Source organism: Pleurodeles waltl, chromosome 6 (genome assembly GCF_031143425.1).
Source record: "Pleurodeles waltl isolate 20211129_DDA chromosome 6, aPleWal1.hap1.20221129, whole genome shotgun sequence".
Lineage (NCBI taxonomy): Eukaryota > Metazoa > Chordata > Amphibia > Caudata > Salamandridae > Pleurodeles > Pleurodeles waltl.
The window spans coordinates 152,202,514-152,228,485 of NC_090445.1; the positions used below are offsets into that span (position 1 = coordinate 152,202,514).

General features: G+C 44.6%; 1 protein-coding gene across 2 annotated transcripts in view; it reads right to left on the reverse strand.

Moving 5' to 3' along the window:
- The window catches only part of ZNF385C (zinc finger protein 385C), a 598,456-nt gene that overhangs the window by 129,307 nt on the left and 443,177 nt on the right, over positions 1 to 25,972 (reverse strand). For both annotated transcript variants that reach the window (XM_069237673.1, XM_069237674.1), the window contains exon 2: positions 22,309 to 22,451. In XM_069237673.1, the coding sequence (XP_069093774.1) occupies positions 22,309 to 22,451 (143 nt within the window). The remainder of the gene's footprint in view (positions 1 to 22,308; positions 22,452 to 25,972) is intronic.

The window sequence follows — 25,972 nt, forward strand, 5'->3', positions numbered from 1 at the left end:
GGCTACTAGCTGACCACTAGATGTACACCTACATTTTCCACTTCTTAAAGCTTTTTAGACCACTAGCCAACGACTACAAGAACACAGATTTCGATCACTTCTGAATTCTGTGGATGGTCACATTTACTTAAAAACAACATTTTTAATTTCACATGATTTGTATTAAATGATGGGAAATATTGAGTAGCTCCTTGAACTTTAGATGAATAGTTACTTAAATATGCTTCATAGAACTTTGTGACTCCTGAACTAATAGTGCTTCATATCTTTGGCACTAAATGATATTGTATTTAATGTTTGTATTTACTCTTTGTCTTTACTGGATGGACCTTTGCAATTTTTGAAAAAGCAATTAAAACTCATTGATTGTATTCCAAATATTACTTCAGACTAATCTATGTTGTTTAATCAGCTATCTAAATGCATTACAGTAGTTAAGATTAAAAAATGTACAGCTAATTACGTTTTGATATAAGGGAGCTCCAAAACCCTTCACGCGTCTATACAACAGTTAAAAACGCCTAACAAGCCTAACATCCTTTCTTACCACCCAATGACAGTAGGCAGAATCTCTGCTGTACCTTTCCAAACTCTATCTTGAAGAGAGGAATACCACAGGATTTCCTGTTGGTTACTCGTAGAGGGTCGCATCAACTTTAAGATCTTCAAAGGTCTCCAAAAATGCATTCAAGGGAAGCCACCTGTCTGTCCAACAAATCTACAAGCACACATCATTATGGATCATATGGTCAACCCACACTACAGTCCAACGCCATCTCTTATATTTCAGAAGTGGACAAGCCTTTCATAGTCTGAAGCAGTATCTCCTCCTTCAACCATGCTGTCAAACACCTGCACTTTTGCTGACTCCTTTTTGTATTAGTGTTGAGAGGTTCTTTATTCCACAATGAATGCTTTATAATCACACTTACTCACTCACACACTCAAAACAATTCAATCTGAAATTTCAGCTATAAGCTGAAGGCAACCAGATAGTAGTTTAGATGGACCAAAATGGATCTGAAGTATATTCTATCTTGCTGTTCACCTCTCCACCTGCTTCTGAGCCAGTGAAAATTGGATAAAACAATCTCACATTTTGTGGCATTATTTACTAATATAGTTGATTTCGGGAATGCAACATGTGCCAGTCAGAACCATATACCAGGCATATTGTGTAGCTCAGAAACATATTTGGCAAACCAATGTGATTATTTAGTCAGTGGACAATTATGGCATCAGTGACCAAAGGAGCTTGAGTGGAAGAGGATCCTCTAGATCCTTGGGCCACGAACCTTAGTTCCGCAATCCTATCAGCTCATTGTGTATAGGCTTTGCCTATTTTTTTTCTTTACTTCTAATGCCAACTGCCAAAATTAAGAGGCACATATATACTCGAAACCTAGAAACATTACATAAAAATTAATAAATGATATGAGACCTTATGCCCTAATCTTGCTCCATCGTATAAGCATGAACTACTCTGATTCTATGCCTCAAGTATTTCAATATGCCAAACAAATGACGAAAGGGAACTTTTGGTAAGGTTCATATGGTGCCCAAGACAGACTGGCTGTGCAGAACTAGGGACACACTTGAATGACAAAGAGCTTAAATCGGCGGATTTTGACATGTGCACTGCCGTGCATCTTGCATATTGGCACCTCCCACCTCACTGAGGTCCTGATAAAGGCCACATCACCTTGGAAATTTTCCCTCTCACACGAGTACTTGGTTTTTGTAGTAATTATATGAATAGGTAAACAATTTCCAGCCCTGCCTCGGGAGTAACATTTACTTTTTTTCTGAGGGTAAAAAAGCAGTTGGGGAACTTGGGACATGTAAGGTGCAAGATCTTTTTTTGTTTGAGGGTTGGAAAAGGGATATTGTGTAGTATCCATGGTTAGCACTGTTTCCACTTTCCATCTCAGAGCACCACTTAGCACTGCTGCAATGAAATTAGGTAGCCAGTATTTCCCAGTATGTGATTAATCTAGATGTTTTGGGACCAGCTGTCAGGAACCACTCAGTTAACTATTCCGTCAGTATACTCTGTCATTTGATGGGACGGTAATTTGAATTTTCTCTCTCCCCTTCAACTCCCTCTCTCTGGGATAACCGTTCCTATTCTGCATTCAGGAAAGACATTTGAGGTCCGCTTTCCCATCATAATTTACAAGGTTGACAGGATACCTGTCTCTCTAGGATTTTTCTGATGCCACAGTAGGACTTCCATGCAGTCTGTCTATGAAGTACCTGTTTCGAGTTACCATTAGAAAGTGCTTTATTTTCCAACCTCTGCAATAAAGCCAATACTCTTTTGTCATTATTCATAATATGGTTTAAATTAATATATAAAGAAAGACTATAGCAGCATGCAAACAAAGCAGCACACAAGGCTGAAAGCAGAAAGGTAGAACAGTTAAAATCAGACTATAGTAGCACTTAAACAAAACGGCACACAAGGCAGAAAGGCAGAACAGTTAAAATGCAAAACAAACGTAAAGGTCCTAGCATCTTTGAGAACCGAGTTATGGTCATAAATGCAGTCAAGCACTCACATTTAAGGAAGCACTTGGTTAACTATTCAGACAAGAGCCTCACACTCGGAAGCAGGTGATGCTTCTGCAGGTGTGGTATTAATCAGTGAATCAGATGGCCACACAGAAACTGCATCAATGTTTCAGTTCCTTTCTGCCCTTCCCCTAGTTCCCGCCACAACTCTAACCCTGTGTCAAGATAGCTCATTGAAAGCCCCTCTAAGTTGTGTGTAATGGATTCAAGTAAATTGAAATGTAATGTGTTTTTTTTTATTGACTAAGTCATGCTGTGAGGTTGTAGGAACGTGGGTTTTCAATATAACAGTCTTTTGTCTCCTGGTTCAAGGCTACAGAGAGTATTTAGCACCACTGAAGGGAACTGTCTAACATCCCAGTCAGGGAAGACAGGTTAGCATTTAATGGTTAATCGAAGGGTAATGTGTATCGTTGGGGCCTTCTATATTCCTACATGTTATGATCAAGAAGAACAAGTTACTTACCTTCGGTAACGCTTTTTCTGGTGGATACACTGACTACCTGTGGATTCCTCACCTTATGAATTCGATCCTTGCGCCAGCATCCGACGGAAAGTCTTCTTCCTAGCTGTCTATGTCGACGAGGACGTCATAATGGCACGGCTCCGCGTGACTTCGTCTGACGTCAGCGTGCCAATAAGAGGTCCCCGTCGGCGTACTAACGTCAGTTTCACCTCACTTTTTTCATGCCTTTAATGCAAATAGGAGTAAACCGACCATGAAAATTGATAAATAATATAGAAAGATATACACACACAAAAACATTGATCATTTAAATAATCCATTCTTATTGAAAGCTGGGATACATAAATATACAAAATAAATAGAGAAATATCACTATATACATATAAATATACATATATATGCGCTTTCATATATATAAATCTAAATCTAAATACTGCAAGATAAGAGTGTAACCAGGCAGGCAACGGGGAGGCTGGAGGGACCGTGAGGAATCCACAGGTAGTCAGTGTATCCACCAGAAAAAGCGTTACCGAAGGTAAGTAACTTGTTCTTCTGATGGATACAACTAACTGTGGATTCCTCACCTTATGAATAGAGTCCCAAGCAGTACCGCACTCGGTTGTGGGTGCCCGCCTGATTACACCAAGAAATCTTGCAATACCGAGCGAGCAAAGTGACCGTCCCTCCTCATCTCAGAGTCGAAACAGTAATGTTTCACGAAAGTATGGAGGGACAACCAAGTTGCTGCTTTACATATATCTATCAATGGAACTCCTCTCGCCAAAGGCGAGGATGCGGATTTAGCCCTAGTAGAGTGGGCCCTGATACCTTCAGGAGGGACCTTTTTTGCCAAAGAGTAACAGATCTTTATACACAAGATGACCCAACTGGAGAGTGTCCTTTTCTGTACAGCTCTGCCTTTTTGTTGACCAGCATACCCAACAAACAGTTGCTCATCCAAACGAAAGTCTTTAGTTCTTTTGAGATAAAAACCCAGGGCCCTCTTAGGATCCAACCTATGGAGTCTCTCTTCTTCTTTAGACGGGTGGGGAGGAGGGTAAAAAGCAGGAAGAGTGATATTCTGCCCTAAATGAAAAGGGGTGACAACTTTCAGCAGAAAAGCAGCCCTGGTTTTTAGAACCACTTTATGAGGGAAAAACACAGTGAAAGGAGGCTTAACGGAGAGCGCCTGAAGCTCACCAATCCTCCTAGCAGAAGTAATTGCGATCAAGAAAACAGTCTTGAAGGCTAAATATCTCAATGGACATGAATGCATGGGCTCGAAAGGCGAACCCATTAAAAATGTTAAAACAAGATTTAAGTCCCACTGAGGCATGTGAAAAGGAGTAGGAGGAAAGCTATTCACCAAACCCTTAAGGAACCTATGTACAATGGGAGACTTGAATAAAGATGGCTGATCCGGACGGCAAAGAAACACCGACAGAGCTGCCAAATAACCCTTAACTGTAGCTATAGCACAGCCTTTCTTCGCCAAACTGAGAACAAACAAAAGTACATCTGAAAGATGGGCCTTTAAAGGATCTTTTTGGTTCTCTCCACACCACAACACAAATTTTGCCCACCTTCCGGCATAAATAGACTTAGTGGAGTGTCGCCTGGACGATAGTATAACATCCACTACATCCGGTGGGAGAGAAAAAGAACTCAGGTTGCCCCGTTCAATCTCCAGGCATGAAGGTGCAGGCTCTGGAGGTGGGGGTGTAGAACCTGCCCCTGCGATTGAGAGAGGAGATCTGCCCTGAGCGGGAGACGGAGCGGAGGGCACTGAGAGAGTTGAAGTAGGTCTGTATACCATACCCTTCTCGGCCAGTCCGGTGCTACCAATATGACTTGGGCCCGGTCTTGACGAACCTTCCTCAAAACCCGAGGAATCAAGGGTATGGGGGGAAACGCGTAAAGCAACTGGCCGTTCAAGGACATCTGAAACGCGTCCCCCAACACCCCTTGCATCGATACTGGAGGCTGCCGAATAACGGGCAATGCGCGTTCTCCCGAGTGGCAAATAAATCCACCTGAGGAGTACCCCACATCTCGATGATGTGGAGGACTACATCCGGATGGAGACGCCACTCGTGATCTAATGAGAAGTGACGACTGAGAACGTCCGCACGTACATTCAACACTCCGGCCAAATGATTTGCCATCAAGCAAATCCGATGGTCCTGAGCCCAGGACCAGAGTCGTAGGGCTTCTCGGCAAAGAAGATACGACCCCACTCCTCCTTGCTTGTTTATATACCACATCGCGGTAGTGTTGTCCGACAGGATCTGAACTGACTGACCGCGAAGGGAAGGGAGGAAGGCCTTGAGCGCCAAACATACAGCCCGCAATTCCAACAGATTGATATGCAACATCTGTTCCACTGGAGACCAACGACCCTTGATCTCCAGGTCCCCCAGATGAGCTCCCCACCCTAGAGTGGAAGCATCCGATATCACTGTGGCCACCGGAGGTGGTAGTGAAAACGGTTTCCCTTGGGAAAGGTTGCCGTCCACTGTCCACCAATGAAGATCCGCTACAGCGCCCCTGGAGATCTTTGTTGAATCCCTGAGATCCCCCTTGTGCTGGAACCGCTGTCTGCGGAGACACCACTGAAGAGCCCTCATATGCCAGCGAGCATGAGTGACCAACAGAATGCAAGAAGCAAACAGACCTAGCAGGCGTAAGACTTTGAGGACTGGAACTGCCGCTCCTCTTTGAAACAAAGGAATCAGTGCCTGAATGTCCCGCACCCGCTGAGGCGGGGGGTAGGCCCGAAACCTTTTCGTGTCCAATACTGCCCCTATGAACAGGAGGCGTTGAGACGGCTCCAGGTGAGACTTGGGTACGTTCACCGAAAAACCCAGATCGAACAACAACTGCTTTGTCATTCGCAGATGAGACAACACAATCTCTGGAGACTTGGCTTTGATCAACCAATCGTCCAGGTAGGGAAAAACCGCTACCTCCCTCTTTCTGAGATGTGCTGCAACAACTGCCATCACCTTTGTGAAGACCCGGGGTGCTGAAGTAAGACCAAATGGGAGGACCGCAAACTGGTAATGCTGCGATCCGACCACAAAACTGAGATACTTCCTGTGCGACTTGACTATGGGAACATGAAAGTACGCGTCCTGCAAGTCGACAGACACCATCCAGTCTCCTTCGTTCAACGCCAACAGCACCTGGGCTAGGGTCAGCATTTTGAATTTTTCCTACTTGAGGAAAAAAAAAAAAATCCTCAAGTCTAGGATTGGCCTTAGACGACCGTCCACTTTGGGAATCAGGAAATACCTTGAATAACACCCCTGACCCCTTTCCTGCAACGGTACCAACTCTATAGCGCGCCCTTTGCCAACATGACTACAACCTCCTGTTGCAACAACAGAAGATGTTCTTCTGAACAAAAGGAGGGACGGGGAGGGAAGGGAGGAGGAAACTCCTGAAAGGGGAGAGCATAGCCCTTTTCCACAATTCCTAGCACCCACAAGTTTGTTGTAATTCACCTCCATTGCTGCAGAAAAAGACTCAATCTTCCTCCTACAGGAGAAGTGTGACTGATAAAGTGGGGAAAACTAGGGCTGCTTCTACTGCTGTCCACCCGAGGAGGATGATGAAGAAGAAGAGAGCTGCTGGGCTGGACCTGTAGCCCTGCGCCTACCTCGCCCTCTGAAGGCACGATAGGGCGGGTTGGCAGGTTGTTGGGCATAAGATTGAGACCTACGAAAGGCAGAACCTCTAGCAAACCCTCGAAACCTATGAAAAGGCCTGTACAATGTAGCAGAAGGGGTCTGCAAACCCAGGGACTTAGCTGTAGCCCGACAGTCCTTAAACCGTTCAAGGGCAGAATCTGCCTTGTCCCCAAACAGCTTTTCCCCATCAAATGGAAGGTCCATTAAAGTGGATTGTACATCCGACGAGAAACCCAAAGACCTTAGCCAGGCATGCCTTCTCGTAGCCACCTATGTTCCCATGGCCTGGCTATAGAATCCATAGTATCCAGGCCAGATTGAATAATCTGCTGTGCAGCCGCTTGCGCATCCAAGAAAAGGGCCCCAAATGATTTTCGCACTTCCTGTGGCAGATCTTTTGCCATCTCCTTCGCAGAGTCCATTAGGGCATGAATGTATCTGCCTAGCACACAAGTGGAATTGGTAGCTTTCAGGGCCATGCTGCAAGAAGAGAACATTGTCTTCGAGGATTGCTCCATCCTCTTGGATTCTCTGTCTGTTGGAACACCAGGGAATGTACCGGGGGCAGATTTTGCAGAACATGATGCCTGAACCACCAAACTCTCTGGAGTCGGGTGACGAGATAGAAATGATGGATCTCCTGGGGCACTCCTATGCCTTCTCGCCACTGCCCTGTTCACCGCAGGAGATGACACCGGCTTTTTCCACAGGTCCATAATAGGCTCAGTCAATGCCTCATTAAAAGGCAACAAGGGGTCAGCACTGGAGGAAGAAGGATGAAGAACCTCTGTGAGCAGGTTAGTCTTGACTTCTGCCGAGGACAAAGGCAAATCCAGATAGTCAGCCGCCTTCCTCACCACAGCATGGAAAGAGGAGGCCTCCTCAGTAAACCCCCGGAGAAGCAATGTCCCACTCCGGGGAAGTATCCAAACCACTTGCAGTGGCAAGTCCTTGGAAATCATCAGAAGGCTCTATCTCACCTTCCTCAAGCCTTCTGTATTCCTCTTCCTCCAGAAGCCTCAACGCCTTCCTTCGAGATCTTAAATGCGTTTCCAGAGCCGGCGTCGACAAGGATTCCATCGACACCGATGATCTCAGACCTTGAATTGGTTCCGGAAGGCTCCCGGATTCAACCGGCGCCGGAGCCGGCGCCGCCCCGAAGTCGGCAGATGACCTCCTCGACGCCGAATGTGCAGAAGGAGATGGAGCCGGTCTGGATGAGGCCACCAATGACGCCGGATGGCGCCGAGAAGGAGTCGGACGAGAAGCCGACGGATCCACGGTCCCAGGCGAAGGACTCCTGCCAGGGGAAACCCCCGGCGCCGGACCACCAGGCTCTGAAGGGCAGAAGGGCATGAATGGAGCAGCCCTGTATGACGCCGGCGAGCCCAAATTGAATGCCAATGGCCCCGTGGGACTCGCCGGTGCACCAGCAGGGGCCATGGCTTGAAACATAGCATACATCGCATTAAAAAATGCGGCCGGATCCGTCCCTGGAGTCGGGAACGCTGGGTACTGCTGTGTAGACGTCTGGGGAACATCAGGATCCCTCGGCGCCGGTGAGAAGCGAGCACTACCTTGAGTGACCTCATAGACTGAAGGCGCCGGTGACAACCCCGGACTCTCTGGCTGAGGCGTGACCGTAGGACTCATTTCCCACGTCTTCTGGCGCCGTGACGAACTCGACCTCGAACGACTCCTCGATCGGCTCCGCTCCGAACGGCGCCGAGAGTCATGATGACGCCGCTTCTTATGTTTTTTGGGAGAAGCATGGGAAGAAACCTTCTTGTGTTCCTTCTTCTTTGCCTTGGCCAAGAAGAGCTCCGCTTCTCGTCCTTCAGAGCTTTAGGATTCATGCTCTGGCACGAAGAACAGCCTTCCACATCATGCTCAGAGCTCAAACACCAAATACAATCCGAATGGGGGTCGGTCACTGACATCCGACCCCCGCATTCCCTACACGGCTTAAACCCGGACTTCTTCGGAGGCGACATTGTAACTTCAAGAGATCGCTACAGTAACCAACGGGCCAGGAAGAAAAACCGTTGAAGTCGAATGCACGGAAAAAGGAAAAACTGACGTTAGTACGCCGACGGGGACCTCTTATTGGCACGCTGATGTCAGGCGGAGTCACGCGGAGCCGTGCCATTATGACGTCCTCGTCGACCTAGACAGCTAGGAAGAAGACTTTCCGTCGGATGCTGGCGCAAGGATCGAATTCATAAGGTGAGGAATCCACAGGTAGTTGTATCCATCAGAATGTCATACATAAAGGTCACCAATAGATTTTAATGCACCTACTGGAGCTGGATACCATGCTAACTCGGACTCAGGTTAACATCAAACAATTAAACACACCCACACTGAGACCCTACGCTGTAGGAAGATTATTCAAATAGTCTCAAGTTCAATTCGACCAAAATTGTGAACTAGATGGCACACAAAAGTCTGGGGAGGGAGGGTGAAAACCAGGGTTCTTCCTGGGATGGAAAACACGTATTAGTGTTGCAGGAAGTCAGTAGGTTTGCTGAACTTCATAGGGTGTAGTACGGTCATGCGTCCAATACCCTGTGCCTCCAGCAGCTTCACGTATGGCGGAGTTCTGCAGTTCTTGCTCTGGAAACAGATAAACAAGCCAGGTCACTGCTTAATCTAACCTATGGGCCTCTGTTTTATGTCTGAATCCTGGTCACCACGGTTGTAGATCCTCATTGCTCCTGGGCTGCTCCTCCCTTAAGCTAGTTCACACCATGCCAGCATCTGTCCCTGCTAGACTTTGGCATTTGTTCCAAAAAAGCACACAGCTCCAATCCTCCTTGGAATCCATCAGGATTGATGCAAACTTGATAAAACTGTTACAGAGTTACAGTCCAGGTAAGAAGTACTCTCAGACCTCTTTTAGTGCTCCTTGGTCGAGTCCTGAGTCATATCATGTGCTGGTTCCAGAAGGTCAGAACTTCGGAAAAGTTCTGGGCTCCGGAGGTAAGCCAGTGGTCCATTAAGGCTTATTCAAATGTAAAGCCTCTCATCAACAAAAGCAGAAGCCTTCCTTCCTGGCTTTCATATCCAGGGAGGAAAGCAGGTGAGGACAACTACTGTTTTATGGGGTATGGCAGAATCAGAGGGTCAATCTCAATTCCTATCACAAGTCAGGTAATAAGAACAGTGGTCTTTGATATGAAAACCCTTTACATCAGAGTGTCAAAACCACAGGTTCTGCTTTGGGGAACCACCTTTTGAAGTCAAGAGTCCTAAGCTCACAAAATTACTCCTTTCCAATAAAACCCCTACATGCATTTCACAACACGTCATATAGAGCGAAGGGGAACATCGAATGACTCAGGGTCATTAAGATCTGTGCCACTGACAACAATCTCCTGCCTCTGATGGCCAGCCTCTCATTTCCAGGAAGAGAAGGCAAACACCCCTCAAATATGCATGGGGGTACCCTGGGCTTTTCACTAATTCAGCAGAGTTGGGCACTGGAGAGCAGTACAAAAATGTACAGCTAGCTGTAGTAGCTGTAGCTGTAGTAGCCTTAAGGAATTAAAGGGAAGTGAGCAAGTGAGAGCCGTGTGTGCAGTGGTGTGGTCAAATTGGCATTATTAGTGTACTGATCAGCAGGAGGGGGCATTAAAGGATGTAGTTTTGAGCTGTGCGTTACTTTTCTTTTGGAGTCAATATGCTAATGATATTGTGTGCAAGAAATGCAAGACTTTATTGAATCAACAGAAGTTTAAGAGTGGACAAGTGAAGATTTATCAATGGTCTTGCCAGAGAAGCCCAGGAAGCAGCAAGCCATGAAAACCTGAAAGAACTCTGTGATATAACAAGGAAATTCTCCAGCAGATACAGCAAGTCAGAAACAGCTGTTAAAAACAGAACTGGAAAGACAATCATTATATTACAAAGACTAACAACGAAGGTGAGTGGAGCACTTTGAAGAACTGCTGAACCAGCTAATGCCGCATTCTTTACCAGACATACAGCCAGCTGACAAGGACTTGTCAATCAGTTGCAGAAGACTAATCAAGGAAGAAACACGACAAGCCATCAAACATCTGAGAAATGGGAAGGCAGCAGGACCTGACAACATTCCTGCAGAAGCACTGAAGACAGACATTAAAACATCAGTAGACATGCTCTACCTCATGTCTGGAAGGATTTGGGAAGAGGAAAAAAGGTACCATCAGACTGGAGGGAAGGATATCTGATCAAGATCCCCCAAGAAAGGTGACCTCAGTAACTGTGCAAGCTACACTGGGATAACTCTTATATAAACCCCAGGTAAAGCGTCCAACAGAATCATCCTAAAGAGCATGAAGGAACAAGTTGGCGCTCAGTTCTCAGACCAGCAAGCTGGCCTCTGCAAAAATAGATTAAACTCAGACCAAATTGTAACACTGTCCATTATCATTGAGTAGTCAATGGAATGGAACTCCACCCTCTATGTCAACTTCATCGACTATGAGAAGGCATTCAAAAGAGAGACCCTTTGAAAAGTCCTCCACCACTATGGCGTGCCAGATAAATTTGTAAGAATCATCAGGAACTCTTATGAGGGAAAGACCTGCATGACAGTCCATGGAGGACAGCTAACAGAATACTTGGAAGTGAGGACCGCAGCCCGCCACGGATGTTTGCTCTTGCCTTTTCTCTTTCTGTTGACCATAGACTGGATCATGAAGCCATCCAGAGGAAGGAGAAATGGGATGCTGTGGGCACCTTGTATGCGGCTCAATGACTTGGACTTTGTAGACCACCTGGTCCAACTCTCCCATACACAACTGCAGGTGCAAGAGAAGACCGAAAAAGTGGCAACCACATCAGCACAACTTGGTCTCAACATCTGTAGGGGAAAAACTAAGATCCTGAAAGCTAACATGGCCAAAAGAACTGCAGTCACTCTTGCGGGAGATGCACTGGAAGAGATTGAGGTCTTTAACTACCTGGGCAGTGTCATAGACAAGCAGAGTGGCACAGACATCCAGGCAAGAGTTGGCAAAGCAAGGGCTGCCTTTATTCAGCTAAAAAAGATCTTGAGCGACAATGATCTAATGCTGCAAACAAATATCTGTTTTTTTAACACCAACATAAACTCTGTCCTTCTGAATGGAGCAGAAACAACAGCAACCACCACCAACAAAGTCCCAAACATCAACATTTGTCTGAGGAAAACCCTCCAAATCCACTGGCCATACACCATCAGCAACAACGACCTGTGGCAACAGACTTTCCAACTCCCTGTTCATGAAGAAATCGAGAAAAGGCGCTGGAGCTGGGTAGGTCACACCCTCTGCCAGCCTGCAGCAAACATCACAAGTTAAGCTCTCACCTGAAACCATCAAGAGAAAAGAAAAGATGAAGTCCAAGAATCACCTGGCGTCGAGGGCGACTGCAAGGAGATGGGTTACACATAGAGTCAGATTGAAAGGAAAGCCCAGGACAGAGATGGCTGGAGTGTCCTGGTTGATGGCCCATACCCCCAGGAGGGTAGCAGGCATATGTAAGTAATTGACTCAACAAAAAGTGGTTACACCCTCACTTTAAAGCATTGAAAAACAACATTGTCTTTAAAGGGCACTTAAACTAGTCAGAAACATCACTTTGCAAGAAAAAGGTGGGTGTACCGTAAGCCTTGAATGTTACCTTGTAGATGGAAAACAAGCTATTCCTGGTAGGCAAACTGCAGAAACACTGGGTTTGAAGGCAGCAACTCTTAAAGCCACCTTCACTTCAGTTGCTTATCTATATTCAAAGTGAATCGTGTGGAGCAGTGTATGGGTCTGTGTTTCTTTCGTGTTTTCTTGTGTTTCCTTCTACCAGGTGCCATCACTGATGTATCACCACAATTAATGAAATGACTGTGAGTTTCTGTAAGATCTCAATAATTGAGAGATGAGCAACATTTTTTTAAGGGGGGGGTCTGGCAGTTCGGGCTGGAATGTTTCCATTTGAGCAAGGTCAAGAATGATTTGCAAATGGCTGGGTCCAAACTGAGGTTGCATGGTGTGCAAAATAACGATGCACTGGGATGCAGCTGTGAGTAATTATCAGTAACTGAGATTAATTCCAGCATTTAGCTCATTACATTTTTGTATAATTTAGTGCAACAATCTACCCTCACAATGCACAAGAGTTTCTCAGGCTACAACAATTATGCCAAGCCATGGTAAACATGAGATTGTCAGAGGTTGCGATTCCCAACCCAAATGAAGCACATGGAATTCTACAAAACCAAAGCTCTCGATGAACATGCTACTAAATGTGTGATATCACCCAACGTTTGTCACATACAAGACATTGCAATGAAGGCTGCAGCACCTAAGTCTCCATATAAGGCTACAAAACCTAACCTGCACCTCTCAGAAAGCAACAACACACTGCCATATGAACATAAGACTCTGTCAAGGGTTGCAACTCCCAGCCCATATGAAGCACATGGGACACTACAACATAAATTGTAAGGATGTGCATTGCACTACATGTGAAACTTTAGCATACAATCCTTTTGATGCACCAGCTTCCATTCAAGGTTACAACCACCAACTCTTATGAGGCGAATAAAACTCCATCTTCCACTACAATACCACTGATGCACATCACATTTCATCTAAGGCTACAACACTCAGAGCTCAACTATGGGTTGGTTGTGTCTCCATGGCATGCTAAGCTTTCTATCCAACACCAAAGGTGCTAAAAGGCATTCTCTGTCACTTGTTGAACTTGTGCTCTTTCATGATTTACAACCTAGTGACACCACTGATGACAGTGCTTTAGAAACAAGAACATAATGAGTCACAAATTTATTGCAGGGCCCCATAACTTATTTTCTTTAAGTCTCTGGGACACGAACTACAAACACAGCTTAAAACCTATCCTAAAGTCACAAAGTCCACAACTCCCTTGTAGGAATCAAACTTAAATCTGTATTGAAAAGAATTTTCCACCTCCAATTTACAGTGATATAATATCATATATTTTCTGCGTAGCATCAATTTCCCTCTCTGGATCATGACCCCTACCCACCACTACATTGCCAATAATGTGATATACCTCCTGCGTCGTCTTGCTGTCTTCCCTTCAAACATTTTTAGGTGTTTTTGTTTACTGTTTGCATTGCAACTGTTTCCCCCTAGTCAAAATGCCTCTTGACACTATTCAATGTATGCAACATTTATGGTTATTGCGACTTGTCATATTGTATCTGCCATTTAACTATTGCTATGAGGCTGATACAATATTGTACTTAGTATCACAGCTCTGTTGTAAAATCAATAAAACGAATTCACAAAACAATTGTGTGTAGCATAACTAGTCATTGGTGGCTGGGGTAGATGTGCTCTTTGGGAGGATAATCACAGAAAATAATATAATAACTAGAATAATAATCATCCTACCATCACAAAGGGCGAATCCCCAAGAAAGCCTTGTCTAACCCAAGGCTAGGCTAACTGACAGGTTTCATTGGCGCAAAGTAGACTGATAGTCTACTAAATAGGCAGTGACTGGTTCACAATAAATTAGGATTCCTCTGCTCTTCCAGTTAATTGTAATACAACCAGACCTTACAAGCAATTACAGCTAGCTCAGCTGCTAAATTGTATTATGAGGATTCACTAAGCTTCCTCCGGGCAGTAGTGAAGCAGGGTGATTGTGGCTCACACTTTGCTTCAAATCATACAAAAAAATGACTTTGGAGATGGACAGTCCATGGGCTAGGAGCTGCTTTCTCTAGGGGTATGAGACTGGCGCACAGAGTATGAAATGCAGCCGGATGTCACCAGGATAGATAAAGCACAACATAAGGAAGGGTCCACTGTTCTCTTGACAGCACTCGTGGGATGGAAGCCAGTTAAGGGATTGCAACATTATGCAATTGGGTGCCTTGATGAGGGCAAATCAATGAATAAGAAAAGACGACCAACTTAGAAAAGTTTAAAACGGAAGTAGTGAGGATTGCAATACAGTCAACCCTTGATCACTAAAGGATGATGGAGAAAACTTCAAAACCTCTGTAATCTTCCATTTAAGTACTCTATTTTGTCAATAGTATATAACGCACTGCTACCATTAACAAAGAGGCTAGCTGCTTAATGTGTAAAAAGGGATGTGGACTTGGCCTGCATGTATTTGGAATAATAAATATATTCATTGCTTGATTTGTTAAAACCATTGCAAAATAAGACACAGTAACAACCATACTTAAAATACATTAGATATGCACATTCAAATTTTGGAGTTAAAACAATATTGACTAAAAACTAAACCTGTTGAGCTTGGACGTTTTTGAGAGGCTCTTGGAGATTCCCTTCTTCTCACAAGTCTTAAACAGCTTAAGAAAATAAGATCATGACTGAAGTCTGCTAAGCTCAGAAGTTTTTAAGTGGTTCTTAGGGATTCCCCACTTCTCCCAGGCTTGGGTAGTAGAGAAAAAATCATGACTGTGGAGCAGCTGAATTGCTGCCAGAAAGTACTCTGAAAACTAGCCCACGTATAAAACAAATGTTTGAAAGACCTATAGATGGCCCGATCAGGCAGCATGCTCTAAGGGTGTTTCCAATGCTGTACAAGAGCCCCCCTCAAAGCGAAAATGGCCAAATGTCTATGATGATGCAGGTGATTTTGATAGGGGACAGCCAATACCTTACCCTGTTATCAGAGGGACTTGTTCCAGTTAATTGCAGTGCCCAATGAAAGTACCTCACAGTTCACTCTATCCCCTCAAAATCACAAGTTTGACTGTGAGTTGACCCCTTAGAAAGACTCTTACTGGGTTTTAGGCATTGATTAGCACCTCAGCGCTTCATGCGTCAGTGATAGATAGGGCCCTGGCCCACGTCCTTTTCTTGACTCTCTGTAGAAAACAAACCATTGCACAGTTTAGAATTATATCCAATGAGTTAAAGTAAGCCAGCGCTGCCTCCCTACAAGATCTTATATTCTGCTCGATTCACATTCTTCGGAGGAGCTCCTGACGATCCGTCCTTAAATCAGGGCACAAGCAGAGTGTATGAATAATATCTTCCTGTCCCTGCCCACATAGCCTACAGATGTTTTGTGCCTCACGCCTGATCCAGGCGGGAAGATGGCATAGGACTGGCAGAATCCCCAAACAGAACATCAAAAATAGCAACTTGGACCGCTCACTATATGGTTCACTAAGGTTATTCTGAGACATCAGCCTAACATAACTGTGTAATGTCATGCAGCGGTGCTTACGCCTAAAGAGGCGATCCTTGTCGCCAAGCATGGACAGCAAGTGTGCAGATGATTTAGCCAGTTTTTGAACTCCTGGTCGCTGATAGCCTGCTTTCAGGCTCCCTCCAGACCAAGTGTTTCCAGGGCCGTTCAATGCAGGTAAGACCTCGCCGGAGACCTATGTCTTGCTTCTATTTCAGACTATAGATGGTGGCCCAAACAGCCTTCCTTTGCTGTCTTGAGTTGTGACAGCACATTGTGCAGGCCGCTTAGTGTGCTAGTGGCTGTTTACCTATGTCAAACTCCAGCCAGATCTGAGCAGGCGATGTGTATGATGGTATCTGAAATATTGTCCTGTAAACCCTGAACAGCGCTTTGTCTTGAACTGTGCTGTCCCGACCCCGAGGGCCTCACTACCACAGGCCAAGCTTGGAAGAGCCTTTGCTTGAGTCACCTGTATGATTGGTGTGAGTGATGGTTCTTTAGTTTGTTGTAAACAGATCTTAGGCACGAAGCCTGGCCATTGCCCTAACTCTTGATTTCTTCAAGCTGTTCATTGAACCTGCCATTCGCATTGAAGTAAACAATATTACCCAGTCAATTAACAGGAAAATTATCATGATGTTATCTAGGGTCCATGTTTTCTTTGAGAAGCCGGTGTGATTTAGAGGAATAATGGCATTTGACTCACAGAAGCAGCTCCTGCATGTATTTAGGAGGAATTCCAGAGGATGTTACCAACAAATGGCCAGTAGAACTGGGGCACAGTCATTCACTCTTCATAAATGAGCCAAATTTGATATAGCAGGGGAAGTAGACAGAGACGGGGTATCTGGCCAGGCACTTGTTAGTTTTCATATGTAGAGAAATTCCATTAAATAGGCTTGTTTGTCTCCACTTTCAGCTAAACAGCCAAGGTAAAATGGCTCTAAATTGTAACGGCATGCCTTTCAAATGCTCGTTATCGCAATGCCATGAGCAGATAAATTCTGGGATGACAATATTTAGTATACTAGGTGATCACTGGGTATCTGATAGGAGTGTATGAAATAAACAAGTTACTTACCTTCGGTAACGCATCATCTGATAAAGACTATTTAGGCACAGATTTCTTACCTTAGAATTATCTCCAGGCGGCAGATTGGATGCAGAAACTTTTCTTGAGCAGTATCCCTGCGCGGCAGTAGGTGTTGTTGTTTTGGTCTGTGTGTCATCGTCTGCGTCATCCAGGCCAGAAGTGATAAGTGCAGTGCCTATAAAGGCACCACATCAGCACACTGCCAGTTTCTTTTCATGACTTTCCACTTCAGGAGCGCAGAACCACAAACAACACTGACAACTGGTGTGGAAAACTAGGGCCCTGATAGGGGGGAAAACCCCTGTCCCTAGAAATCTGTTTGCACAACGGGGAGGAAGGGTGGGTCAGTAAGGAATCTGCAGCTAGATAAAGTCCTACCAGATAAAGCATCACTGAAGGTAAGTAATTTGTTTATCTAATAGAGCCCTTTAGCCACAGATTCCTTCACTTAGAATAGATACCCAAGCAATAACTACCCAAAAGTGGGTCTGAGGACCAATTTCATACAAGGAAGTCTTGCAGGGCCAAACAGGCAAAGTGCCTGTACGGACAGACCTGACTGTCTAGGCAGTATTTTCTTGTAAACATGTGAAGGAAGCCCACATTGCTGAATGGCAGATGTCCAGGATCATAACTCTGCAAGCTAATGCAGCGGTCGCAGCTTTAGCACTGGTGGAATGAGCATGCAAACCGTCAGGAGGTTTCTTTTTGGCCACTGCATTGCAGATTTTAATACAGAGCACAATCCATCTGGAGATTCCGCTTCTGTGGAACCCGTGGCCGTCCACTAAATCATTCTTGGAATCCAGGGTCCGCCCAATTAGTCATTACTGGAAGCCGGGGACCCAGGCCTAAACATTGTTGATGATTTGAACTGCAAAAAAATACACAAAAAATACAAAAACAAGCATTCCATCAAACACATTCACACACAATAACACATTTTATTTAGTTTGCAAACAAAATAAAACAATAATAATATTAATATAAAGGTTGGAGCTTTTCTAAATTCAATTGAAGCCGCACATCATCCATACTTTATTCTGTTTGATACACCTGCACTGCTCCCACAAATCAATCTGTGGATACTAATTTAATTTTTAGACTCCAATTTCAAATTCCTTGAAATTTACAGTACATTTTAAAATTTTCAATTGTACATTTAGCCACTTTATTTATATATGTATGCATGTATGTCTGTATGCCAAAATGTATAAAAGCGCATTCCTACTCAATAGAGCGTCGAAGCGCTAGGAGGAGAGAGCGTAAAAAGGAAGACACAATGAAGAGCACTACCCAGATAGAAACGAATAATAAAATATAAAATAGACAGAAGAGAAGGGGCAGAGAAAAAGAAAAACCGAACACAGGTCATAAACCACCACGGAAGGATTTTAACGAGGGAAGATCCAAGTTTTTTCCAATTTCCTAAATTTCAAATAACAGGATTCTTGCCTGATGTTCAATGGGAGAAAGTTCCACCTTCTGGCAGCGGCCACAGTAAAGGCTTTATCCCCCCATTTAGCTTTATAGGTTTGAGGGACCTGTATCCGATATGCTTGAGAAGACCTCAAATTTCTCTTCGGTACATACCAATGAAGTCTGGAAGTCAAATACCGTGGTCCAATCCCATGAGCTGCCTTAAATGTTAAACAGAGCGATTTAAACTGTATACGCTGATCCACCGGCAGCCAATGTAATTGCTTAAGGCTCTCTCTAACTGATGTCCGCCGAGGGAGGTTGAGAACCGCTATGGCGGCGAAATTCTGAACCAATTGAAGCCTGTTAATCAGCACCTTGTCCAGATTAAGAAATAGGGCATTGCAGTAGTCTACCTTCGACATCACCAGTGCTAGGATGGTGGATACTCTCCATTCGTATGACAAATAAAGAAAACATTTTCTGAGCATTTTGATAGACCATAGACTGATCTTTACCGTATGGTTAACCTGCTTTTTAAAGGATAACTGTTCATCAAACAGAATTCCCAAATTCCTACTAACAGTAGAGGGCACAGGACAAATGCCACATTCAGAGGGCCACTTCTGTGATTTCCATAGCTCCTTCCCAAGTCCGAAACATAAAATTTCGGTTTTGGTGGCGTTCATTTTAAGCCAGTTGGTATTCATCCATTTACTCACTGCCAGCATACAATTGCTAAACCGATCCGCCACCTCCTCCCATTGCTGATTAATTGGGATAATAAGCTGAGAGTCATCTGAGTAGGAGGATGGAATGAAACCAAAAATTTGAATTAGACTAGCCAACGGAGCTACATACACATTAAACAGCGTGGGGCTGAGGGAAGATCCCTGAGGAATCCCACAAGGCAAGAAATAAGGTGATATACACTTTATTAATCTGTTAATATTAACTTTCTGAGCAGCCATGGACCCCTTGAGAAGGCTTGGGGGCTCCCAGGAGTTCCTGGACCACAGGTTGGGACCCACTGCCCTACGTGAAAGGAATGACCACTTTTAGCAGAAAGGAGCACCACGTACTGAGTACCAGATGATCTGAAATATGTTCAAATATGGAGGCTTGGATGACATTGCCTGAAGCTCACAGACCCTCCGAGAAAGGTTGCTTTGACGGTAAGGAGCATGAGAGGACAAGATTGAAGTCCCACTGAGGCATAATGGAAGGAGAAGGTGGAAACATATGTTGTACATTTTTCAAAAATCTAATTACAATAGGGGATTTGTAGAGGGATAACTGATCAGGCAAATACAGAAAAACTGAAACATCAGAAAGACATCCCTTGAAAGTGCCAAGATCAGAGCCCTGCTGGGAAGAGAAAGAATGAAAGGAAGAACCTGAGAAAAGAGGGCAGAAAGGAGATCAATCTGCTTTTCTGCACACCATGCAACACATTTTCCCAAATGGCAGGTGTATACCGTCTTGAATGGGGTGACGCTTGGCAGTCAAGATAATGGAGACTTCAGCAGAAATTTCAAAGCTGTCAACTGTCGCAACTCAATCTCCATGCAAGAAGAGTTGAGAGGTTCGGGTGAAGAACCCTTCCCTGTTGCTGCTAGAGAAGATCCTCACAAAGGGGCAGCCTGATCTGAGGACTGATGGCCACATTAGGATACCAAACTCTCTGTGCTCAATCTGGAGCCACAAGGAAGACTTTGGCCTGGTTGTTCCTGATCTCCTTGGAAACTCTTGGCGGGAGTGATATGGGTGGAAAGGCATACAGGAGGCCTGAGCTCCACTCGAGATGAAAAGCATTTCAGAGCAAGAGCCGCCTTGAAAACTCCAACATGCAAAACTAAAGACATTGCCCATTCTTGGTGGTGGCGAACAGATCTAACAATGTTCTCCCCACTCTAGAACGAGACATCGAACCACCTCGGGATGATAATGCCATTCATGAGCCACTAAGCATCGACGACTGAGGTCATCCGGCCTGGCATTCAGAGAGTCCACCAGGTGTTGAACCACCAGGAATATACCCTCACGGTACAGCCATGTCCAGAGACGTAGGGCCTCTTGACAAAAGGTCACAAACCCACCCTGCTCTGTTTGTTGTAGTACCACATGACAGTGTTGTTATCTGTGAACAACTGCACTAGCCTTCCCTTGATGGAGGGCAGAAAGGCTTTCAATGCCAGTCTGATCTCTCAGAGTTCCAACAGGTTGATGTGGAGTCTGTTGGGGATCAGAGGCCTCCAGTCCTCAATTCTCCCAGATTGTCACTCCCAGGAGTGATGCATCTGTCACTACTGTCAGATCTGGTTGGGGAAGAGTAAGGGGTCTGCTGCTGACAATCGCGATCCAGTGGTCACCACTGCAGATCCTGTGCAGTTCCCTCTGGACCATGTTGAAGGGATTGCCCTGATGCTGCACCCACTGGAACTTCAAGTTTCACTGCACAGCCTGCATATGCCAATAGGCATGTGTCACAAGCAGGATGCAGGAGGCCAAAAGGCCCAAAAGCTTTAGAGTCAGTCTCACCGAAACCCAGGATAGAGGCTGAAACATCCGTATTATAGCCTGAATATTCTTGACTCACCATTCCGGAGGATCGGCCTGAAACTGCCCTGCTTCCAGAACAGCTCAAATAAAAGGGAGCATCGGTGAGTGAGGTGTGACCTTGGCATGTTAATATTGAACCCCAGCGAATCCAGGGGTTCACCATAGTCTGGAAGTGGGAAGACAGCCTGGGGCGAACTTGCCTTCAACAGTTATTTGTTGAGGTAGCGGAAGACTGCCAATCCTGAGCTCCGCAGATGAGCTGCAACCACCGTAGTCACCTTGGTGAACACCCATGGGACGCTGGTAAGGTCAAAGTGGAGCACGCTGGAATGAAGGTGCTTGTGGCCTACCGTCCCCCACAAGCAATGTCACTGGGCAGGCTGGACGGGAATGTGGAAATATGCGTTCTGCAAATCCAACGCTACCATCCAGTCTCAAGGGTTGAGGGCAGAGAGGACCTGAGTAAGTGTGAGCATTTTTAAATCCTGCCTCTTGAGGAAGAAATTGAGAAGGTGCAGATCTAGGATAGGACAATGGCCCTTGTCCTTTTTGGGCACCAGAAAGTAGCAGAAATGACAACCACGACCTACTCCTGGCATTGGCACTATTTCCATGGCTTCCTTGGCCAAGAGAGTCATCAGTTTCTGGCGAGGAAGGAGAGATGGCCCTCGGTCAGCCTGTCATAAGTGGGTGGTAAGGGGTGGTCACAAAGGAGAGGGAGAAGCCCCTTCAGACAGTCTGCAATACACACCAATCTGATGCTATAGACGCACGGGGGTAGCTGACAGCAGATGCTGCCTCCCACTGGGTGCCAATGATGGTATGAGGGCAAACTAAAGGTGTTTGGAGGCTGCAGATGTCAGGCAGCGGTGGACTGACCTGACTTCTGGCTGCCCAATTTCTGAGAAAAGATTTTGAGCATAGGAGAAGGAAGCAGCTTCAGCAGACACCTCCAGCCAAAGTGCCAGTGGAGTGGACATAAGTCATCCAATCTTCCAGTGGAGAGCAGAAGCAGGGCCTCTACCTCCCCTGTGGACTTCCTACACGGGGCCAAACAGCACCCTTATATAGCCTGATTTCAATGAAGCCAATTTTGTACCTCGAAGGTTGTCAAATTAGTATAACATCAATTAAAAATTAAGAAATCTGTTTAACATTGATATTTGATTGAAGTGGCCATACCGTTCTCATGCAACCTCTTGGGGCTTCAAGGCTGGCACAGGAACATGGACTGGATGACCTACTCACAAAAGGAAGTAGGAAACTTGAGAGTTCTGCGACTTAACACGTTGAGGAATCAAAAGAGTATAACTCACCGTGTTGAAGTTGGGAAAAAGGTTGAGGGGTGAAGTGCCATTGAGCCGGAAGGTCAGAAAGTGTTTGATGTCCAGGTGACTGGGAAGGGCGCGGCCTGCAATCGGTAAGGATGATAGAAGAGGATTGCTGTGTCCAGTCGATCCTAATGAAAAAGAAGAAATGAAGAACGGGATTAAACAGAATAAATTGTTCAATTGCTGTCACCAACTCCATCTAACAACTAGCATTAACTGTCCTTTACCCTCCACTGAGACTATGTTTATGTTTTACTTTCACTGCATTGCTCTATATGTTACTCATGGCAAATGATGGTCCTGGAACACAGAGAATGTAGTACAAAGCCTAAGTAGAACTAAGGGATCTATTCCTCCTAGAGAAATGGGGGTACAGTGCAATAAGCACCCATTTTTGGGGACCCAAGCACACTGAAGAAGAACATGAGAAATACAAACTGGCTAGGGTGAAAGAAAAGGATGGGAAGCATTTGAACTGTGCCCTCAGGGCAGCAGTAGGTGTGGCGCACATTGAGAGACGAAATATACTATTCTGACTTCAGTCCAATAATATTTAGGGAAAGTGTAACCTTCCCACAAATATTGCGGGACGTTTATTTTCTATTCTAACTCCAGGTCTGGGATAATATTGGGAACATTATAAATTTCCCAACAAGTTTTTGTGAGGGTTAGTAGGTAGTAATTTTGCAGTGCAGAAAGTGCTGCTCCGAGGGTGCTGCACAGAGCAAAAAATCTAGGAACACCTGAATTTGGGAGGAAGAATCAATAAAGAGGGGGCCATAACAGGAAAGGAATAAACCATGGGACTAAAGCTTGCAAGGTGTAGACTGCTAATAGATGAGTTATAAAAAGTGATGGTATAAGTGTTGTGTACGTCACTTTTGCGTACGGGCTGGATTTAAAGAAAAAAAAACAAGTTTGATGACACAGTCCCAGAAGTAAGCAGCAGGGTATGGTGGTGCATATGCTGTTAATATGGATAGGGCTTTGTGGTCAGATATTCGGACAGAGTGTGCTCCTGTTTTAGTAACAACTCTCCTAAGACTTGACAGGTTCAGTGTATCTCTGTTACTGCCACTTACAACATGCCAACAGTATAGCAACTTAATAGAAATGGATCTTTCTGCCTGAAGTTCTCGGTCTCTATAATGCTGAAACTTCCAAAATGTGTCTTTGCAGCTTCCTTTTATGAAAACATTGAAGGTTTTCCTCCTTCCTTAATTGCCCTATAACTAAGCAGGACACTGGCTAAAGGACTGAGCACGCAGTGGGTTGCCTTCTTTTGCAAATTCTGCCCCGTCTGCTTCCAAATAAAGGCTCAACTTAGGAACCAGGAGGATCCCTATCCCCTGACAGAAAAACGTATTGGTAGAAAGATATCTCCAACATCAATGCCGGGTTTAATTCATCCTCTGTAGGAGACCGCTCCATTATTCTGATCACCCTGTTTTTCCAGACACTCACCCGAGTCTCAAAATACTCTTTTTAATTGCCAAATATGGTGCTCTAACTTCTGCACATACCCCTTTGTGGCACTTAATGACATCATCATTAGTGTCTACCTGATGGCACTCAATGTGGTCCAATTTGGCATTACAATGACTTAATTCTTCTTTCCACAGGGTGATGATTTTCATGGGCCTTTCCTACTGATGCCATTAAAATCAGATTTCCTCTGGTCAGGTTGGTTAGATCCTCCTCTTCCACAGTGGGGTTTCATCTGTAGAGATGGAGTGCCCCTGAAAAAAAGTATTCTGGGAGCACCTTTCCCACAAAAAATATGTAATTTACAAAATGCATTCACAGGCAATGTGTGATATAACCCTACATTGGCATCGCAAGGTTCTGTTGATATTTACAAACCACAAGTCTTTTGGCCTCATATTTTATATTGTCAACAGAACTCTTTGATAGCAAAATAGGACCATAATGCACGGTCTGTTTTATGCATTCTGTTTTCCTTATGCTGTGTCCTGTTCATCGTCTTCAATCATCACGCTCAATATCATCAATCAAATGCCATGGCTCTGTGTAACCACCTGCCAGTGTCTGCCTTGTACACAGATTGCTTATTACTGGTTACTATGTGGTGTTTTTGTATCATTGGTTCAAATACAGAGACATAATTATACAATTCACATGAATTCTATAATTACAAAGGAATGCATGGTCTGTTTACCTCCAAAATGGCATAAAGGAATGTTAGACTAGTTTTACAGATTAATGGTGTTCAGGATTTTAACCTATTAGCATAACAACCTAGAGCACCTGCAAGCCAGCGACCTAAATAACTCAAATCTAGGACTCACTTGAGTCCCTCTGAACTTCAATAATGGCCTTTATCCTCAACCTCAGTGACAGCCTAAATTGAGAGCAGAGTAGCATACTGCTGCATGTCACAGAGACCATGATGCTGTAGATCTCTATTCCAACTGAAACTTTAGGCTGCCATGGAGTTTAGCACTATATTCCCCCCAAAAAATCCTCATTCCACACAGTGGCAATGTCAAGCACTTCTCAAATTTATATTGCACTGTAGAGACCCACACAAACAGGAAACTGATGCTTCTCCTGTAAAGAACTGCCTTATTGACTGGAAATGTGGGCCAGTAAGAAACGGAAATGTGAGCTAGTAAGTAAAGGACATTAAGGGTACCATGAGAAGAAATTTCTTCCTGGACTCAAGTACAATTTATTGGTAAGTACTCAATATGCACTATGGTATTGTGTGTTTTGTTATTGCTAGCAAGGCACTTTGGTAGATTATTGTTTCCACTGGTTTCACTCTTAAGTATGCTATCATACTTGTTACAATTATGTGGCATGTCACACTTTCGCTGTATATTAAATACAAGTGAATAACAAACTGCCTGTGTTATGTCAGCTTATGAAATATGATGAGCTGCAAGATCTATACATCTAAATACGTGCCTCTGTCAGTATAAATGTTTCACATTTTGCAACAAAGCTTTTTTAAATACATATATCAGCTTTTCATTGTTTTATGATTAAGATCATTTTTAATTATAGCTGTCATTTGCTGTACCTGTGCATTTATCGAATTGTTTTACACTACATTCCTATAGGGACCTTTTCCTATAGCAATAAACACACTAGCTCTCAAACAGTTATAGTATAACTCTGTCTTGTCCACTGCTGCTGTGTCCATCAGCCATGACAATTTATACATATGAACAGTGCTTTAAGTGGGCCGTGTCCAGCCAGTGCTCAGCATTGGCAGATCTAACAAGCAGGTGCCGAGACGGGTTCCTTTCGGGCTCTCTATTTTTGCCCTCACCCTCTGGGTGAAAAAAATATCAACTCAGCAGCAGTACCACCCTTCATGACTCTGAGGTAACTTCAAAAGACTTGTTACAGTTTGTTCACAGTCTCATCATTCCAGAACTGAGGCAATGATGAAAGGACAGGAAGAAGCAGCAAAATATCAGTCAGGAGGCACTGTATGCTATGCACAGATTTTTATTTTACGTGTTTTAAGCCATGCACTAATTACATCGGCCACACCCATTTGAGAGACCCCCTAGTTTTTTCATCCCACTTAAAGCCCTGCATATAAACAATGTACATGAACAACCAGACACATACCAGCATCTGCATATTCATCCGAGGACTGGCGGTTCACTGTCTG